Source organism: Mizuhopecten yessoensis, unplaced genomic scaffold, assembly GCF_002113885.1.
Source record: "Mizuhopecten yessoensis strain PY_sf001 unplaced genomic scaffold, ASM211388v2 scaffold5325, whole genome shotgun sequence".
NCBI classification, from domain to species: domain Eukaryota; kingdom Metazoa; phylum Mollusca; class Bivalvia; order Pectinida; family Pectinidae; genus Mizuhopecten; species Mizuhopecten yessoensis.
This window is the reverse complement of record NW_018405992.1, coordinates 516,880-537,713: the sequence shown is the minus strand read 5'-3', so window position 1 is coordinate 537,713 and position 20,834 is coordinate 516,880. Positions and strand designations below refer to the sequence as shown.

General features: G+C 36.8%; 1 protein-coding gene across 1 annotated transcript in view; it reads left to right on the top strand.

Annotated features, from left to right (window-relative positions):
* The window catches only part of LOC110450568 (BTB/POZ domain-containing protein KCTD5-like), a 22,393-nt gene extending 6,444 nt beyond the window's left edge, over positions 1-15,949 (top strand). Inside the window, exons 2-6 of the mRNA XM_021498164.1 lie at positions 784-892; positions 6,106-6,197; positions 8,510-8,605; positions 9,867-9,992; positions 10,719-15,949. Coding sequence (XP_021353839.1) covers positions 784-892; positions 6,106-6,197; positions 8,510-8,605; positions 9,867-9,992; positions 10,719-10,748 — 453 coding nt within the window. The 3' untranslated portion in view covers positions 10,749-15,949. The remainder of the gene's footprint in view (positions 1-783; positions 893-6,105; positions 6,198-8,509; positions 8,606-9,866; positions 9,993-10,718) is intronic.
* Positions 15,950-20,834: the final 4,885 nt, after the last annotated feature.

Below are 20,834 nucleotides of genomic sequence, written 5' to 3'. Positions count from 1 at the left end.
ATTCTATTTCTTTCACATTAAGTACTGTACTAGTAAATATGTGAAATGACAAACTCACTTTGAAGGTTGGCTTTCATACACATCAGTATTAAGTTTAGATCAAAAGTTACCTCAAGGTGCATTTACTGTTGACATGACTCGATCAAACAGATTAGAGGAAGGAAGAGAAAAGATCGAACTGACAAAGAACTAATGAAGATGGTACAAAGGTGGGCGCCAAGATCCCTCTGGGATCTCTTGTTTTAGGTCCCGAGTGAGTCCTGCTTCACTCAAACTGAACCCCATTACTCCCACTGAACTCCTTTATTTCCACTGAATCCCTTCACTCCAACTGAACCCCTTTACTCCCACTGAACTCATTAACTCTCACTGAACCCCAATACTCCCACTGAACTCCTTTACTCCCACTGAACCCCTTTACTCTCACTGAACCCCTTTACTCCCACTGAATCCCCTTTACTCTCACTGAATCCCTTTACTCCCACTGAATCCCTTAACCCCACTGAACTCCTTTACTCTCACTGAACCCCTTTAATCTCACTGAATCCCTTAACCCCACTGAACTCCTTTACTCCCACTGAACCCCTTTACTCTCACTGAATCCCTTTACTCCCACTGAACTCCTTTACTCCCACTGAACCCCTTTACTCCCAATTAAACCGTTTACTCCAACTGAACCCCTCTACTCCCTGTTAACCAATTAATTCCTATCTCCCGGGAGTTGCTGTTACTGATTTGCAGTGATTTGAATCTGTAGTGTTGTATATTCTTTATATTTTTAAGGATGGTAATGGTGCCTACCTGATTGACAGAGATCCAACATACTTTGGTCCAGTTTTGAATTATCTACGGCATGGAAAGCTAGTCATGAATAGAGACCTAGCTGAGGAAGGTAACACACACACACAACCTTCAAGATTACATATCTATCATTGGCATATCACACACATATCACACAGACATTACACATTGGCATATCACACATACATTACACATTGGCATATCACACAGATATCACACAGACATTACACATTGGCATATCCCACAGATATCACACATACATAACACAGGCCTCACACATTGGTATATACAGATATCACACATTGGCATATCACACAGATATCACACAGATATCACACATACATAACACAGACCTCACACATTGGTATATCACACAGATATCACACAGACATTACGCATTGGCATATCACACAGATATCACATAGACATTACACATTGGCATATCACACAGATATCACACAGACATTACACATTGGCATATCAAACTATCACACAGACATCACACATTGGCATATCAAACAGATATCACACAGACATAACACAGACCTCACACAGACATCACACATTGATATATCACACAGACATCACACATTTGCATATCACCTGATATCACACCTACATCGAACATTGACATATCACAAAGATATCACACAGACATCACACATTGGCATACCACCTGATATCACACAGACCTCAAACATTGATATATCAAACTATCACACAGACATCACACATTGGTATATCACACTTTCATACAGACATCACACTATCACACAGACATCACACTATCACAAAAATATCACACATTGGCATACCACCTGATATCACACAGACATCACACATTGGTATATCAAACTATCACACAGACATCACATATTGGTATATCACCCAGACATCACACATTGGTATATCATACTATCACACTGACATCACACATTGGCATATCACACATATATCACACAGGCATTACACAGACCTCATACATTGGTATATCAAACTATCACACAGACATCACACATTGGCATATCACACCATGGTATATCACACTATCACACAGACGTCACACATTGGTATATCACACAACCATCACACATTGGTATATCACCCAGACATCACACATTGGTATATCATACTTTCAAACTGACATCACACATGGGCATATCACACAGATATCACACAGACATTACACATACCTCACACATTGGTATATCACACATACATCACACTATCACACTATCACCCAGACATCACACTATCACACAGACATCACACATTGGTATATCACCCAGACATCACACATTGGTATATCACACAGACATCACACATTGGTATATCATACTATCACACTGACATCACACATTGTTATATCACACTACCACACTATCTCACATACATCACACATTGGTACATCTCACAGGCAATACACAGACCTCACACATTGGTATATCACACTATCACACAAGACATCACACATTGGTATATCACTTTCACACACACATCACAGATTTGCATTTCACACAGACATCACACATTGGTATATCACACTTTCACACACACATCACACATAGGCATATTACACAGACATCACACTATCACACAGACATGACACACACATACATCACACATTGGTAAATCACACTATCACACATTGGTATATCACACTATCACACAGACATCACACATTGGTATATCAAACTATCACCCAGACATCACATATTGGTATATCACACAGACATCACACATTGGTATATCAAACTATCACACAGACATCACATATTGGTATATCATCCAGACATCACACATTGGTATATCATACTATCACACTGACATCACACATTGGCATATCACACATATCACACAGGCATTACACAGACCTCATACATTGGTATATCAAACTATCACCCAGACATCACATATTGGTATATCACACAGACATCACACATTGGTATATCAAACTATCACACAGACATCACACATTGGTATATCACCCAGACATCACACATTGATATATCATACTATCACACTGACATCACACATTGGCATATCACACAGATATCACACAGACATTACACAGACCTCACACATTGGTATATCACGCTATCACACAGACATCACACTATCACCCAGACATCACACTATCACACAAATATGACACATTGGTATATCACCCAGACATCACACATTGGTATATCACACAGACATCACACATTGGTATTTCATACTATCACACTGACATCACACATTGTTATATCACACTACCACACTATCTCACATACATCACACATTGGTACATCTCACAGACATCACACAGGCATTACACAGACCTCACACATTGGTATATCACACTATCACACAAGACATCACACATTGGTATATCACTTTCACACAAACATCACAGATTTGCATTTCACACAGACATCACACATTGGTATATCACACTTTCACACAGACATCACACATAGGCATATCACACAGACATCACACTATCACACAGACATGACACACACATACATCACACATTGGTATATCACACAGACATCACACATTGGTATATAATACTATCACACAGACATCACACATTGGTATATCACACTATCACACCACATCACACATCAGCATATCACACAGATATCACACAGACATTACACATTGGCATATCACACAGATATCACACAGACATTACACAGACCTCACACATTGGTATATCACAAAGACATCACACTACCACACATTCATCACTCATAGGTGTATCACACCATCCCACATTGGTATATCACACTATCACACTGACCACACCCATCGGTATATCACACAGAGGTATATCAATATCACACAGATATCACACAGACCTCACACATTGGTATATCACAAAGACATCACACTATCACACATTCATCACTCATAGGTGTATCACACTATCACACATTGGTATATCACACTATCACACTGACCACACCCATCGGTATATCACACAGAGGTATATCACACTATCACACTGACATCACACATTGGCATATCACAGATATATCACACATACATCATATATTGGTATATCAAATATCACACAGACCTCACACATTCACACAGACATCATACTATCACACAGACATCACGCTGGTGTATCACACAGACATCACACTGGTGTATCCCACAGACATCACACATTGGTATATCACACAGACCTCACACATTGGTATATTACACTATCACACAGACATCATACTATCACACAGACATCACACTGGTGTATCACACAGACATCACACATTGGTATATCACACAGACCTCATACATTGGTATATCACACAGACCTCACACATTGGTATATTACACTATCACACAGACATCATACTATCACACATATATCACTCATTGGTGTATCACACATACATAACATTGGTATATCACACAAACATCACACATTGGTATATCACACATACATCACACATTGGTATATCACACTATCACACCGACTGCACTCATCGGTATATCACACAGAGGTATATCACACTGACTTCACGCATTGGCATATCACAGAGATATCACACATACATCATATACTGGTATATCAAACAGACATCACATATTGGTATATCACACAGACATCCCACATTGGTATATCACACAGACATCACACATTGATATATCACACTTTCACACCGACATATCACATTCTCACACAGACATCACACATTGGTATATCACACAGACATCACACATTGATATATCACACAGACCTCACACATTGGTATATCACACTATCACACAGACATCATACTATCACACAGACATCACACTGGTGTATCACACATACATCACACATTGGTATATCACACAGACATCACACCTTGGTATATCACACAGACATCATACATTGGTATATCACACAGACCTCACACATTGGTATATCACAAAGACATCACACTATCACACATTCATCACTCATATGTGTATCACACTATCGCACATTGGTATATCACACTATCACACTGACCACACCCATCGGTATATCACACAGAGGTATATCACACTATCACACTGACATCACACATTGGCATATCACAGAGATATCATACATACATCATATATTGGTATATCAAACAGACATCACATATTGGTATATCACACAGACATCACACATTGGTATTTCACACAGACATCACACATTGGTATTTCACACAGACATCACACATTGGTATTTCACACAGACATCACACATTGGTATATCACACAGACCTCACACATTGGTATTTCACACAGACATCACACATTGGTATATCACACAGACATCATACTATCACACAGACATCACACTGGTGTATCACACAGACATCACACATTGGTATATCACACAGACATCACACCTTGGTATATCACACAGACCTCATACATTGGTATATCACACAGACTTCACACATTGGTATATCACACAGACATCACACTATCACACATACATCACTCATTGGTGTATCACACATACATAACATTGGTATATCACACAAACATCACACATTGGTATATAACACATACATCACACATTGGTATATCACACTATCACACCGACCGCACTCATCGGTATATCACACAGAGGTATATCACACTATCACACTGACATCACGCATTGGCATATCACAGAGATATCACACATACATCATATACTGGTATATCAAACAGACATCACATATTGGTATATCACACAGAGGTATATCACACTATCATATTGGTATATTACACAGACATCACACATTGGCATATCACACAGACATCACACATTGATATATCACACTTTCACACTGACATATCACATTCTCACACTGACATCACACATTGGTATATCACACAGACATCACACATTGGCATATCACACCATGGTATATCACACTATCACACAGACATCACACATTGGTATATCACACTATCATATTAGTATATCACACAGACATCACGCATTTGTATGTCACACTATCACACCGACAGCACACATTGGTATATTACACAGACATCACATGTTGGTATGTCAATCAGACATCACACATTGGTATATCACACAGACATCACACATTGGTATATCACACTGTCATATTGGTATATTACACAGACATTACACATTGGCATATCACACAGACATCACACAGACATCGCACATAGACATATCACACATATCACACATTGACATATCACACATATCGCACAAATCACACAGACATCACATAGACATATCATATAGACATCACACTGATATCACAGATGGCTACCAGGTAGGTGAAATTGTTTCAGAATTATTACTTTAAAAATATATTTCAGGAATCCTAGAAGAAGCTGAATTCTACAACATCACAGATTTGATCAAGTTGGTGAAGGAGAAGATTGTGGTGAGAAACGCTAAGCAGAATCAGGTATGAAGAATACAAATAAGGAATATTGCAACACGACTTTGTATTCATTTATGAGTTTCAAGAAAAACAAACCTGGTAGGCTTCAGCCTATTGACACATCTTCTGAAGAAAGTAGACTGATTAGTACTGCTGGAATTGTAACATGACACCCCTTACTGTAAAAGAGCAATATTACCACCAAATTTAAAATATTTATTTTGCGTCCATGAAATTGTTGTAAAATCACTAATGAGAATGAAACTTGTGTCAAATGTGATCTAGTAAAGGCCTACTTAGTCGTTTATTTGTACCATTTGGTAGACTATATTAACTTGTTATGGTGATGACTCATGGTTCCTATATTTACACCTCACATTTGAGGTCACCTGAGACGGTGTCTCGTGTAACCTTTGCAATCACCTTTTTTCTATTGTCATGCATTATCTGTATGTAAACAATTCACATTTAGGACTTCTTCTCCAAAACCTCAGAGTTGATTTCAATGAACTGTTGCCGGAGCTTCTATGGCCAAAGATAAACAAAAAATGTCAATTTAATGGTTCCTGCCTCTCGGGCCTGATGAAGGGTAGAGCAAAAAGGGATCAGAATGGCTAAATTTTCAACAATATTCTAAAATGCTTAATAAAATTTGTGATTGATATAACACAAGTGTCTGAAGTTAACACAAGTTTTAGTACAGACATGACATCAGAATATACACAGACATGACATCAGAATATACACAGACATGACATCAGAATATACAGACATGACATCAGAATATACACAGACATCAGAATATACACAGACATGACATCAGACTATACACAGACATACCATCAGAATATACACAGACATGACATCAGAATATACACAGACATGACATCAGAATATACACAGACATGACATCAGAATATACACAGACATGACATCAGAATATACACAGACATGACATCAGAATATACACAGACATGACATCAGAATATACACAGACATGACATCAGAATATACACAGACATGACATCAGAATATACACAGACATGACATCAGAATATACACAGACATGACATCAGAATATACACAGACATGACATCAGAATATACACAGACATGACATCAGAATATACACAGACATGACATCAGAATATACACAGACATGACATCAGAATATACACAGACATGACATCAGAATATACACAGACATGACATCAGAATATACACAGACATGACATCAGAATATACACAGACATGACATCAGAATATACACAGACATGACATCAGAATATACACAGACATGACATCAGAATATACACAGACATGACATCAGAATATACACAGACATGACATCAGAATATACACAGACATGACATCAGAATATACACAGACATGACATCAGAATATACACAGACATGACATCAGAATATACACAGACATGACATCAGAATATACACAGACATGACATCAGAATATACACAGACATGACATCAGAATATACACAGACATGACATCAGAATATACACAGACATGACATCAGAATATACACAGACATGACATCAGAATATACACAGACATGACATCAGAATATACACAGACATGACATCAGAATATACACAGACATGACATCAGAATATACACAGACATGACATCAGAATATACACAGACATGACATCAGAATATACACAGACATGACATCAGAATATACACAGACATGACATCAGAATATACACAGACATGACATCAGAATATACACAGACATGACATCATAATATACACAGACATGACATCAGAATATACACAGATATGACAACAGAATATACACAGACATGACATCAGATTATACAGACATGACATCAGAATATACACAGACATGACATCAGAATATACACAGACATGACATCAGAATATACACAGACATGACACCATGGCATTGTTCCTTGGAGATGATAGCCTTGGAATCCAAATTGCAGTTGCAACATTTAAGACCTCACAATGGTTACAGAGAATTCGTGAATATTCACATATATTCTTAGTAATCTGATAAACAGTATCTTGAATTTATTTCCATTTCATATTATTTATGAAAAGTAAAAACTTTTGGAATCAATTCATAAATCTCATATGAATTAGAAACTTGTCAAAGATCCGATATTTTATATTTTTTCAGCTTTTTGTTTTTGTGGTACATTTAAAAATTGCAAAACATTCTTCAAAATTAGACTGATGTGATCTCATGTGAATGATGTCTGTTCAAGGTGGCATATACATGTAATTAGGAAATAATTACCATTGTTCACCGAGTGTGCCTGTCTAATTGTGTATAAATCTGTGTTACAGTCATTCACTAAAAGTGTCTACCGTGTTCTACAATGCTCAGAGGAGGAGCTAACACAAATTGTGTCTGCAATGTCCGATGGATGGAAGTTTGAGCAAGTAAGTGCTGTCATCCTATTGTATATATTACTTTTTAGCTCAAATGAGAATCTTGTGAGCTATTGTTATCCATTCTTGTCAACTTTGCATCGTTTGCTCTCCGGGCATGAAGTGCCAGTTAAGCTTATGGTATTGTGTGTTGTCCGTCGTCTCTTCGTCATCCGGCATCAGTCGTCTGTCAACTTTTTATTTGAACGGTGTCTTCTTACAAACTTGAAGACCTAGGGCCATGATATTTTGCCATTTGGTATCTGGGACAAAGTGCTTTCAAGTTTCCTCAAATAAATGACCTTGACCGACTTTCAAGATTACATCGATAAAATATTTGAGAACCTTTGAAACCTTCTTCTGAATAACCAGGAGGCCCAGAGATGATACTTGGCCAGGAGGTACCTTGCATTAAGTGCTATAAACTTTCCTTAAATGATGTCCTTGAACTACTTTCAAAATTACAAGGGGTTTTCGTAAGTCTATTTTTAAACACTAAAATTCAAATTCTACTGAAGCAATTGAGTTGAAGTGTAATAGAAATGATTACTGTATTGTCCAGACCATTTCCTGTTATATTTGTCTGATTTGAAATCCAAAAATGCCACCATTTTATCCATTCTGAAAATCTATCCTGTTTGGATTGTTATTTACATATAAATATTCATAAAGCAGATGTAAATAAGTGTCAAACACATGTAAGTTATGGTTACTGTAAATCATAATCTTATGTAAAGTACTAATATTGTAACTGTGAGTGTGTTTTACACATGTGTTCATATAAACAACTACGATACCTGCTACATATAATTTACTGTAAGTTACTGTCATGATCAACACTGGGATATTTATAAAATAACCGTAAATTACTGTTATACACAACTCACTATTGTAATTTACTGTTGTACACATGTAACTTATAGTTACTGTAAATTACTGTTATACACATGTAAACCTGTGTTTGGGGAAAGAGTTGATCTGCTGTATCCCATTGCATGTCAGAGGGGGCGACTTATGTACAGTACCTTTGTGGTATGTCATTGAGGTAGCACTGTTATGTCTACATCAGATTCACACTTTTGCAAGGATGCAAATACACAAACTTACAATAAAATATTATTATATAAACGTTTAATCTACGATGTGTCTCCTTAAAAAAATTGTAAACTTTTTTGTTTTTGTAATTGATTCTTGACACAAGAATATTTATCTTGTGATATTTTGTGTGTACAGTGAATTGTAACAGTTTAACATAATAACCTATGTTTTTCAGCTTGTGAATATTGGATCCCAATATAATTATGGCAGCGAAGACCATGCTGAGTTTTTGTGTGTTGTATCTAAAGAGTGTCCAAATATTGTCAATGGCCAGGACCCAGAACCAACTGACAGAGCCAAGGTATAACACACATTGTAGTATTTTCCAAGATAAGTTGAAAAGAAAATGGCATTGTGTCTGCTTTATTGACACCACTGAAAATTAAAGCAGTAATTAGAAGCTCATTTATAGATTAATAGATAACCGTAGGACATCAATGTGATGACTTCAGAACAAAATGTGGTTAAATTCATGGTTTTACGTAGGGAGATACATGTTATGTTTTACGTAGGGAGATACATGTTATGTTTTATGTAGGGAGACACATGTTATGTTTTATGTAGGGAGATACATGTTATGTTTTATGTAGGGAGATACATGTTATGTTTTACGTAGGGAGATACATGTTATGTTTTACGTAAGAAGATACATGTTATGTTTTAAGTAGGGAGATATATGTTATGTTTTACGTAGGGAGATACAGGTTTTAAGTAGGGAGATACATGTTATGTTTTACGTAGGGAGATACATGTTATGTTTTATGTAGGGAGATACATGTTTTAAGTAGGGAGATGCATGTTATGTTTTAAGTAGGGAGATACATGTTATGTTTTACGTAGGGAGATACATGTTATGTTTTAAGTAGGGAGATACATGTTATGTTTTACGTAGGGAGATACATGTTATGTTTTACATAGGGAGATACATGTTATGTTTTAAGTAGGGAGATACATGTTATGTTTTATGTAGGGAGATGCATGTTATGTTTTATGTAGGGAGATATTTATTATTTTGTTTCATCTGCAGGTGTTGCAGCAGAAGGGATCAAGAATTTAACTTGGGGAGCACCTTACTTTGGTGAGAGCAGGCTCTATTACTGCTCACAGATATGCTCACAGTGGAAACAGATTGACAGCGCAAAATTACAAGCCAAATGTCAAAAACCAAAAGCATGTCATCAGTATGATCGAGGAACTTTTTTATTTAATATTTTTATGTATTTTTGAAATTTGCATAAGTCTCCTTCAGGACAGGGCTACGTATATACTGTCCATAAGTTTCCTTCACGACAGAGCTACATATATACTGTGCATAAGTCTCCTTCACGACAGAGCTACGTATATACTGTGCATAAGTCTCCTTCACGACAGAGCTACGTATATACTGTGCATAAGTCTCCTTCACAACAGAGCTACGTATATACTGTGCATAAGTCTCCTTCACGACAGAGCTACGTATATACTGTGCATAAGTCTCCTTCACAACAGAGCTACGTATATACTGTGCATAAGTCTCCTTCACAACAGAGCTACGTATATACTGTGCATAAGTCTCCTTCACAACAGAGCTACGTATATACTGTGCATAAGTCTCCTTCACAACAGAGCTACGTATATACTGTGCATAAGTCTCCTTCACAACAGAGCTACGTATATACTGTGCATAAGTCTCCTTCACGACAGAGCTACGTATATACTGTGCATAAGTCTCCTTCACAACAGAGCTACGTATATACTGTGCATAAGTCTCCTTCACAACAGAGCTACGTATATACTGTGCATAAGTCTCCTTCACAACAGAGCTACGTATATACTGTGCATAAGTCTCCTTCACAACAGAGCTACGTATATACTGTGCATAAGTCTCCTTCACAACAGAGCTACGTATATACTGTGCATAAGTCTCCTTCACAACAGAGCTACGTATATACTGTGCATAAGTCTTTGTCACGACAGAGCTACGTATATACTGTGCATAAGTCTTTGTCACAACAGAGCTACGTATATACTGTGCATAAGTCTTTGTCACGACAGAGCTACGTATATACTGTGCATAAGTCTCCTTTATGACAAAGCTACTTATATACTGTGCAGAAAATTTTGCAACAGTAATAAAAATTGTGTATGTTTATGACATCTAATTCTTTCCATATTTCATTCTATAATGTATTGTTTCATAAAGATGAGCCTAATCTTATATCATTGTAACCATTTCAGGGTTAAAGGTTGCTATGGTCATGTTCATGAGGTTAAGATCTTCAGCTGTGGTGGTCTTGAGACATTTATCTGTTTGAAAACCTTCTCAGCTCATCACATCCTGAACTTGACCAAAGCAAGTTTCAGCACTTACATTTGAAGTTTACTTATTATAAAGGAGTGATATGTAAATGGCTGGGAGATCTGTGACAGTGTCTACACATACCTATTTTCATTGTTGATGTGCTTACATTGCCAGGGGTAGCCTTCATTTGATTAAATGTATAGGCAAATTGAAGCATGTTACCATTTGTAGTTTGAGTAGATCTTGATAAAAATAGGGAATAGTATCCTATATCATAAGTAAAATGTAATCATGAGTCAGTCTATGTTGCCATTTCATTGATTTTAGTTGTGCTTCGTGTAAACAAATGTTACACAACTGGTCCAGTGAATTTATTGTTACATATATATTGTTACCTGTTTTTCTGAGATGTGTTACACTGAAGCAAGTGTGAGTGTAGTAGTCTATGTGGGTATCGCTGTAGGCAGTGAGGCGTTTGTCTAGTGTAGTAGTCTATGTGGGTATCGCTGAAGGCAGTGAGGCGTTTGTCCAGTGTAGTAGTCTATGTGGGTATCACTGTAGGCAGTGAGGCAGGTGTCCAGTGTAGTAGATACCAGTCTATGTGGGTATCGCTGTAGGCAGTGAGGCGTGTGTCCAGTGTAGTAGGTACCAGTCTATGTGGGTATCGCTGTAGGCAGCGAGGCGTGTGTCCAGTGTAGTAGTATCCAGTCTATGTGGGTATCGCTGTAGGCAGTGAGGCGTGTGCCCAGTGTAGTAGATACCAGTCTATGTGGGTATGGCTGTAGGCAGTGAGGCGTGTGTCCAGTGTAGTAGATACCAGGCTATGTGGGTATCGCTGTAGGCAGTGAGGCGTGTGTCCAGTGTAGTAGTATCCAGTCAATGTGGGTATCGCTGTAGGCAGTGAGGCGTGTGTCCAGTGTAGTAGATACCAGTCTATGTGGGTATCGCTGTAGGCAGTGAGGCGTGTGTCCAGTGTAGTAGATACCAGTCTATGTGGGTATCGCTGTAGGCAGTGAGGCGTGTGTCCAGTGTAGCAGTCTATGTGGGTATCGCTGTAGGCAGTGAGGCGTGTGCCCAGTGTTGTCCGTCATGTCCTAGCTCATGTTCATATTTTTTTACCTACTGACTCTTGAGAGGAGACATGAAATTACCTTTTCATGTTCAGGTGTAAACAAACAGTCCGATCTGTCCTATATGTAAATACAAACACGGAACATTTATCAGTGCTGAAGGTTCATTGAGACTATTTTATCAGTTTTACAGATACAATGGAAGCTGAAACTTATAATCTGAACACAATTTACTACAGCTATCTTTGATAATAAACTAGGATAGAGACAAGATCAAGCGGCCATGTGGAAAGTTGAACATTTCAGTTTTTAAATTAGCATCGTTGGACCATCAGTATTCTTCCCCTCATCCTCTGATATAATGAAATTCACATAAGCAATACCATATACATATGACCTGAATGTATCTGTTGCAAATACAAAACTTACCTTTGTTTACATACAATGTTTTAAATGGATATTGTAAATGAAAGTGCTGTACAAAATCATCTTTGTGTAATGTCTCCATTATTTTTAACTTTGTTTTCATGTAAAATGTATACAATCCTACAATAGGAATTCTTGAAAGTCACTAACAAAAGTATAGCTGATACTGTCTAACTAGTCAAGTCTCATTAGCCTTCATTACTCATTAGTCAACCCACAGCGATGTAAGGGAGCAGCACTTAATGTGTGGTGGCACCCTATTGAATGCTAATCCAGCGTTAAAGAAAGGTTTAAAGTGAGGTGTTATCCAGACTGAGTTTGTGTCCAAAGCATGATTAGGTTTCTTTGATTTGGGAATTGGTATATTACACAAATAATATATAAATCTCTCAAAAACATAAAAAAAAATTATTTAGGTATATGTATAATTAAAAAAGATTTCATACAGCTAGGGCTTAACATTAATATTGATGAGTTTTTATTATTGACCATGGTCAGAAATAGTCCCACCTTTTTAAGAATACCACCTAAAAAGATGAAATTGTCTTTGATTCACTTACTCTGTTAACCCAGTATAATGTAGATATCATATACCTGGCATTTCATACATCACTAAGATGTCGTCACATGACAGTCTGTTGGGATCAGTCAGCTGTTGTGTGTCAGTTTCACCATTATAAGGAAGTACATCAGTTATAGTTGGTTGTGGTTTTATGTTAACATTGTCATTGTGACTTGCGATTACTTATTTTTGTGTTAAGGTCTTGTGAGTCTTATTTATGAAAGTCATGTGGGCCTTAGTGGTGAGATCAAGGTTTTTCTAATTACTACTTTCACTTGGTAAACTCTACTGAATATTTGTAAAAAAGCTCCTCATGACTAAAATACATGTAGTATCAAATATGATGTACAACATTTGTCCTGTTTGATAAGATGTGTCATAGACACATTTGTCATTAAAATGTATAGGTTGTATTACCAATGGGGGTTCTGCCATGTTGGGGTTGTCTACTGGTCAACATTCATAATGTTACTTTCATCACATTCTGTAGGATTCGCCTGTACGGTGATAGATAAAGCACTAAGTGCCAACTTCTCAGGGCAAACAGCAATTCTAGACGGGGCACATCAAACAAATCACTCCAACTCCTAGCTTCTTTTTATCCATTATACCCTCTTATGTGATCCTGTTTTCAGATCACTTGGTCCAAAGGGCCTAGCAAGCACATGCTGTGGGGCAGTATCTGTCCGTTGTATAATTCTCCTTCAATCCAGGAGAACTGAAGAGATTTTACCCAATTTTGCATTCTTAAGAATAGGGTATTCAACGTTGTTTAAAGGAAGAGTGTGACTCCCTTGGGAGCAGGGAGGCAGAACCCAAAGGGGGAAATCAGGTTAGCCTCTAAAGAACTACTGCTTAAGAAAATTGATTTTGACTTAGTATGGCATGGAACATCCAAGGGCCTTGGCAATTCAGTGTTGTATGAATGAAGGGATGCGGCACCACTCAGGACAAAGACTTAAATGAGGAAATAGGGGTTAATGTTTAAAAGACTACCCCTTAAGTAGGAATGAAACAGTTTGAACTGATTTGGATTGGATTGGATGTATAAATGAGGGGTGTGGCTCCTATTTGGAGCAGAGGGTAAGGGCTGCATAAGGGAAATAGAACATACAAATATTGACCTTTCTTCAAGACTAATAATCAAATGCTGACAAATACTGGAGCAAACGACCATCTCATTAATTACCAGTAGTTCGCCTGGTTGATTCTAAATCTTAAGATTTGGCATCTGATTAGTTGATCTGATTTTTTATCCATCTGATTTTGAAGGAATTTTATACTTTCATACAAATATTCCAATAATGGTCCTTGCCTTTTCAGTCATTAAGTGGTAACGTGTTCAAGTATCCCCATCATTGCTCCTACCAACAAGTTTCAACAACACAAGAAACTTGTGTGTGATACCGGTTCAGTGGGCTTTTTGTTATTGATGTCGACGTGTTGTCACAGAAATCTGTAGGTTTTGTGTTTTCTATTAGAATGTTAAGCATGTAATAGGTGGTTTGTGTAGTGGAAACAATGTACCTACCTTAGAGGAAGGCAAGCGTTGATCAAAACATATGTTTTTGGACCTATTCTGGTAAAGCAGTGAAGTCCAGTTTTATTACGAGTTTATGATTATGACACAAATAATATTATCTGGGTTTAGTGCACTTCTCATGGAGATTATTTTGCTATTTTTGAATTTTCATATGACGTTCAGGAGCCCTTCACAATGAAAACTGCATGCAGGCAATGCAGACCATTAATTTCTCATGTGATCCAGGATTTCTTGGGTTATAATTGTGTAGTAAAATACCAATATTTCTGTCCTAATGTAGAATCTAATCTCATAACACATGGGTGTTTATATAAATTGATATGCATACAATTTTGTCTATATGTAAAGTGATATTTTCATTAAATTTATAAATGTGTATGGTGTTTTGTATTCATTTTTAATCTATATATATATATATATATATGTTATCACTATTACGGGTCTGCATTTATCATATAACTTATAAAGTGAACATTTCTTGAATGTGATACTTCAATATTGCATCCTGGAGACTTGTTATCAACAATGTCATTGTAATTATACCTCAACATCTCAATGTTAGTGAGACCTGGAGACTTGTTATCTATGATGTCATTGTTATCTATAATGTCATTGTATACCTCAACATCTTAATGTTAGTGAGAGCTGGAGACTTGTTATCAACAATGTCATTGTATATACCTCAACATCTCAATGTTAGTGATACCTGGAGGCTTGTTATCTATGATGTCATTGTTATCTATAATTTCATTGTATACCTCAACATCTTAATGTTAGTGAGACCTGGAGACTTGTTATCAACAATGTGATTGTATATACCTCAACATCTCAATGTTAGTGATACCTGGAGACTTGTTATCTATAATGTCATTGTGTACCACAACATCTCAATGTTAGTGAGACCTGGAGACTTGGTATCTATGATGTCATTGTTATCTATAATGTCATTGTATACCTCAACATCTCAATGTTAGTTAAACCTGGAGACTTGTTATCAACAATGTCATTGTGTCCCTCAACCTCTCAATGTTAGTGAGACCTGGAGACTTGTTATCAATATTGTCATTGTGTACCTCAACATCTCCATGTAAGTGAGACCTGGAGACTTGGTATCTATAATTTCATTATATACTTCGACATCTCAATGTTAGTGAGACCTGGAGACTTGTTATCAACAATGTGATTGTATATACCTCAACATCTCAATGTTAGTGATACCTGGAGGCTTGTTATCTATGATGTCATTGTTATCTATAATGTCATTGTATACCTCAACATCTCAATGTTAGTTAAACCTGGAGACTTGTTATCAACAATGTCATTGTGTACCTCAACCTCTCAATGTTACTGAGACCTGGAGACTTGTTATCTATATTGTCATTGTCTACCTCAACCTCTCAATGTTAGTGAGACCTGGAGACTTGTTATCTATATTGTCATTGTGTCCCTCAACCTCTCAATGTTAGTGAGACCTGGAGACTTGTTATCAATATTGTCATTGTGTGCCTCAACATCTCCATGTAAGTGAGACCTGGAGACTTGGTATCTATAATTTCATTATATACTTCGACATCTCAATGTTAGTGAGACCTGGAGACTTGTTATGTATAATGTCATTGTATACCTCAACATCTAAATGTTAGTGAGACCTGGAGTCTTGTCATCTATATTGTCATTGTATATACCTCAACATCTCAATGTTAGTGATACCTGGAGGCTTGTTATCTATGATGTCATTGTTATCTATAATGTCATTGCATAATTCAACATCTCAATGTTAGCGAGACCTTGAGACTTGTTATCTGTAATGTCATTGTGTACCTCAACATCTCAATGTTAATGAGACCTGGAGACTTGTTATCAATATTGTCATTGTGTACCTCAACATCTCCATGTAAGTGAGAACTGGAGACTTGGTATCTATAATGTCATTATATACTTCGACATCTCAATGTTAGTGAGACCTGGAGACTTGTTATCTATATTGTCATTGTCTACCTCAACCTCTCAATGTTAGTGAGACCTGGAGACTTGTTATCTATGATGTCATTGTTATCTATAATGTCATTGCATAATTCAACATCTCAATGTTAGCGAGACCTTGAGACTTGTTATCTGTAATGTCATTGTGTACCTCAACATCTCAATGTTAGTGAGACCTGGAGACTTGTTATCAATATTGTCATTGTGTACCTCAACATCTCCATGTAAGTGAGACCTGGAGACTTGGTATCTATAATGTCATTATATACTTCGACATCTCAATGTTAGTGAGACCTGGAGACTTGTTATCTATGATGTCATTGTTATCTATAATGTCATTGCATACTTCAACATCTCAATGTTTGTGAGACCTGGAGACTTGTTATCTATAATGTCATTGTGTACCTCAACATCTTAATGTTAGTGAGACCTGGAGACTTGTTATCTATAATGTCATTGTATACCTCAACATCTCAATGTTAGTGAGACCTGGAGACTTGTTATCTATAATGTCATTGTATACCTCAACATCTCAATGTTAGTGAGACCTGGAGACTTGTTATCTATAATGTCATTGTATACCTCAACATCTCAATGTTAGTGAGACCTGGAGACTTGTTATCTATAATGTCATTGTATACCTCAACATCTCAATGTTAGTGAGACCTGGAGACTTGTTATCTATAATGTCATTGTATACCTCAACATCTCAATGTTAGTGAGACCTGGAGACTTGTTATCTATAATGTCATTGTATACCTCAACATCTCAATGTTAGTGAGACCTGGAGACTTGTTATCTATAATGTCATTGTATACCTCAACATCTCAATGTTAGTGAGACCTGGAGACTTGTTATCTATAATGTCATTGTATACCTCAACATCTCAATGTTAGTGAGACCTGGAGACTTGTTATCTATAATGTCATTGTATACCTCAACATCTCAATGTTAGTGAGACCTGGAGACTTGTTATCTATAATGTCATTGTATACCTCAACATCTCAATGTTAGTGAGACCTGGAGACTTGTTATCTATAATGTCATTGTATACCTCAACATCTCAATGTTAGTGAGACCTGGAGACTTGTTATCTATAATGTCATTGTATACCTCAACATCTCAATGTTAGTGAGACCTGGAGACTTGTTATCTATAATGTCATTGTATACCTCAACATCTCAATGTTAGTGAGACCTGGAGACTTGTTATCTATAATGTCATTGTATACCTCAACATCTCAATGTTAGTGAGACCTGGAGACTTGTTATCTATAATGTCATTGTATACCTCAACATCTCAATGTTAGTGAGACCTGGAGACTTGTTATCTATAATGTCATTGTATACCTCAACATCTCAATGTTAGTGAGACCTGGAGACTTGTTATCTATAATGTCATTGTATACCTCAACATCTCAATGTTAGTGAGACCTGGAGACTTGTTATCTATAATGTCATTGTATACCTCAACATCTCAATGTTAGTGAGACCTGGAGACTTGTTATCTATAATGTCATTGTATACCTCAACATCTCAATGTTAGTGAGACCTGGAGACTTGTTATCTATAATGTCATTGTATACCTCAACATCTCAATGTTAGTGAGACCTGGAGACTTGTTATCTATAATGTCATTGTATACCTCAACATCTCAATGTTAGTGAGACCTGGAGACTTGTTATCTATAATGTCATTGTATACCTCAACATCTCAATGTTAGTGAGACCTGGAGACTTGTTATCTATAATGTCATTGTATACCTCAACATCTCAATGTTAGTGAGACCTGGAGACTTGTTATCTATAATGTCATTGTATACCTCAACATCTCAATGTTAGTGAGACCTGGAGACTTGTTATCTATAATGTCATTGTATACCTCAACATCTCAATGTTAGTGAGACCTGGAGACTTGTTATCTATAATGTCATTGTATACCTCAACATCTCAATGTTAGTGAGACCTGGAGACTTGTTATCTATAATGTCATTGTATACCTCAACATCTCAATGTTAGTGAGACCTGGAGACTTGTTATCTATAATGTCATTGTATACCTCAACATCTCAATGTTAGTGAGACCTGGAGACTTGTTATCTATAATGTCATTGTGTACCTCAACATCTCAATGTTAGTGAGACCTGGAGACTTGTTATCTATAATGTCATTGTATATACCTCAACATCTCAATGTTAGTGAGACCTGGAGACTTGTTATCTATAATGTCATTGTATACCTCAACATCTCAATGTTAGTGAGACCTGGAGACTTGTTATCTATAATGTCATTGTATACCTCAACATCTCAATGTTAGTGAGACCTGGAGACTTGTTATCTATAATGTCATTGTATACCTCAACATCTCAATGTTAGTGAGACCTGGAGACTTGTTATCTATAATGTCATTGTATACCTCAACATCTCAATGTTAGTGAGACCTGGAGACTTGTTATCTATAATGTCATTGTATACCTCAACATCTCAATGTTAGTGAGACCTGGAGACTTGTTATCTATAATGTCATTGTATACCTCAACATCTCAATGTTAGTGAGACCTGGAGACTTGTTATCTATAATGTCATTGTATACCTCAACATCTCAATGTTAGTGAGACCTGGAGACTTGTTATCTATAATGTCATTGTATACCTCAACATCTCAATGTTAGTGAGACCTGGAGACTTGTTATCTATAATGTCATTGTATACCTCAACATCTCAATGTTAGTGAGACCTGGAGACTTGTTATCTATAATGTCATTGTATACCTCAACATCTCAATGTTAGTGAGACCTGGAGACTTGTTATCTATAATGTCATTGTATACCTCAACATCTCAATGTTAGTGAGACCTGGAGACTTGTTATCTATAATGTCATTGTATACCTCAACATCTCAATGTTAGTGAGACCTGGAGACTTGTTATCTATAATGTCATTGTATACCTCAACATCTCAATGTTAGTGAGACCTGGAGACTTGTTATCTATAATGTCATTGTATACCTCAACATCTCAATGTTAGTGAGACCTGGAGACTTGTTATCTATAATGTCATTGTATACCTCAACATCTCAATGTTAGTGAGACCTGGAGACTTGTTATGTATAATGTCATTGTGTATCTCAACATCTCAATGTTAGTAAGACCTGGAGATTTGTTATCAACAATGTCATTGTATATACCTCAACATCTCAATGTTAGTGAGACCTGGAGACTTGTTATCTATAATGTCATTGTGTACCTCAACATCTCAATGTTAATGAGACCTGGAGAGTTGT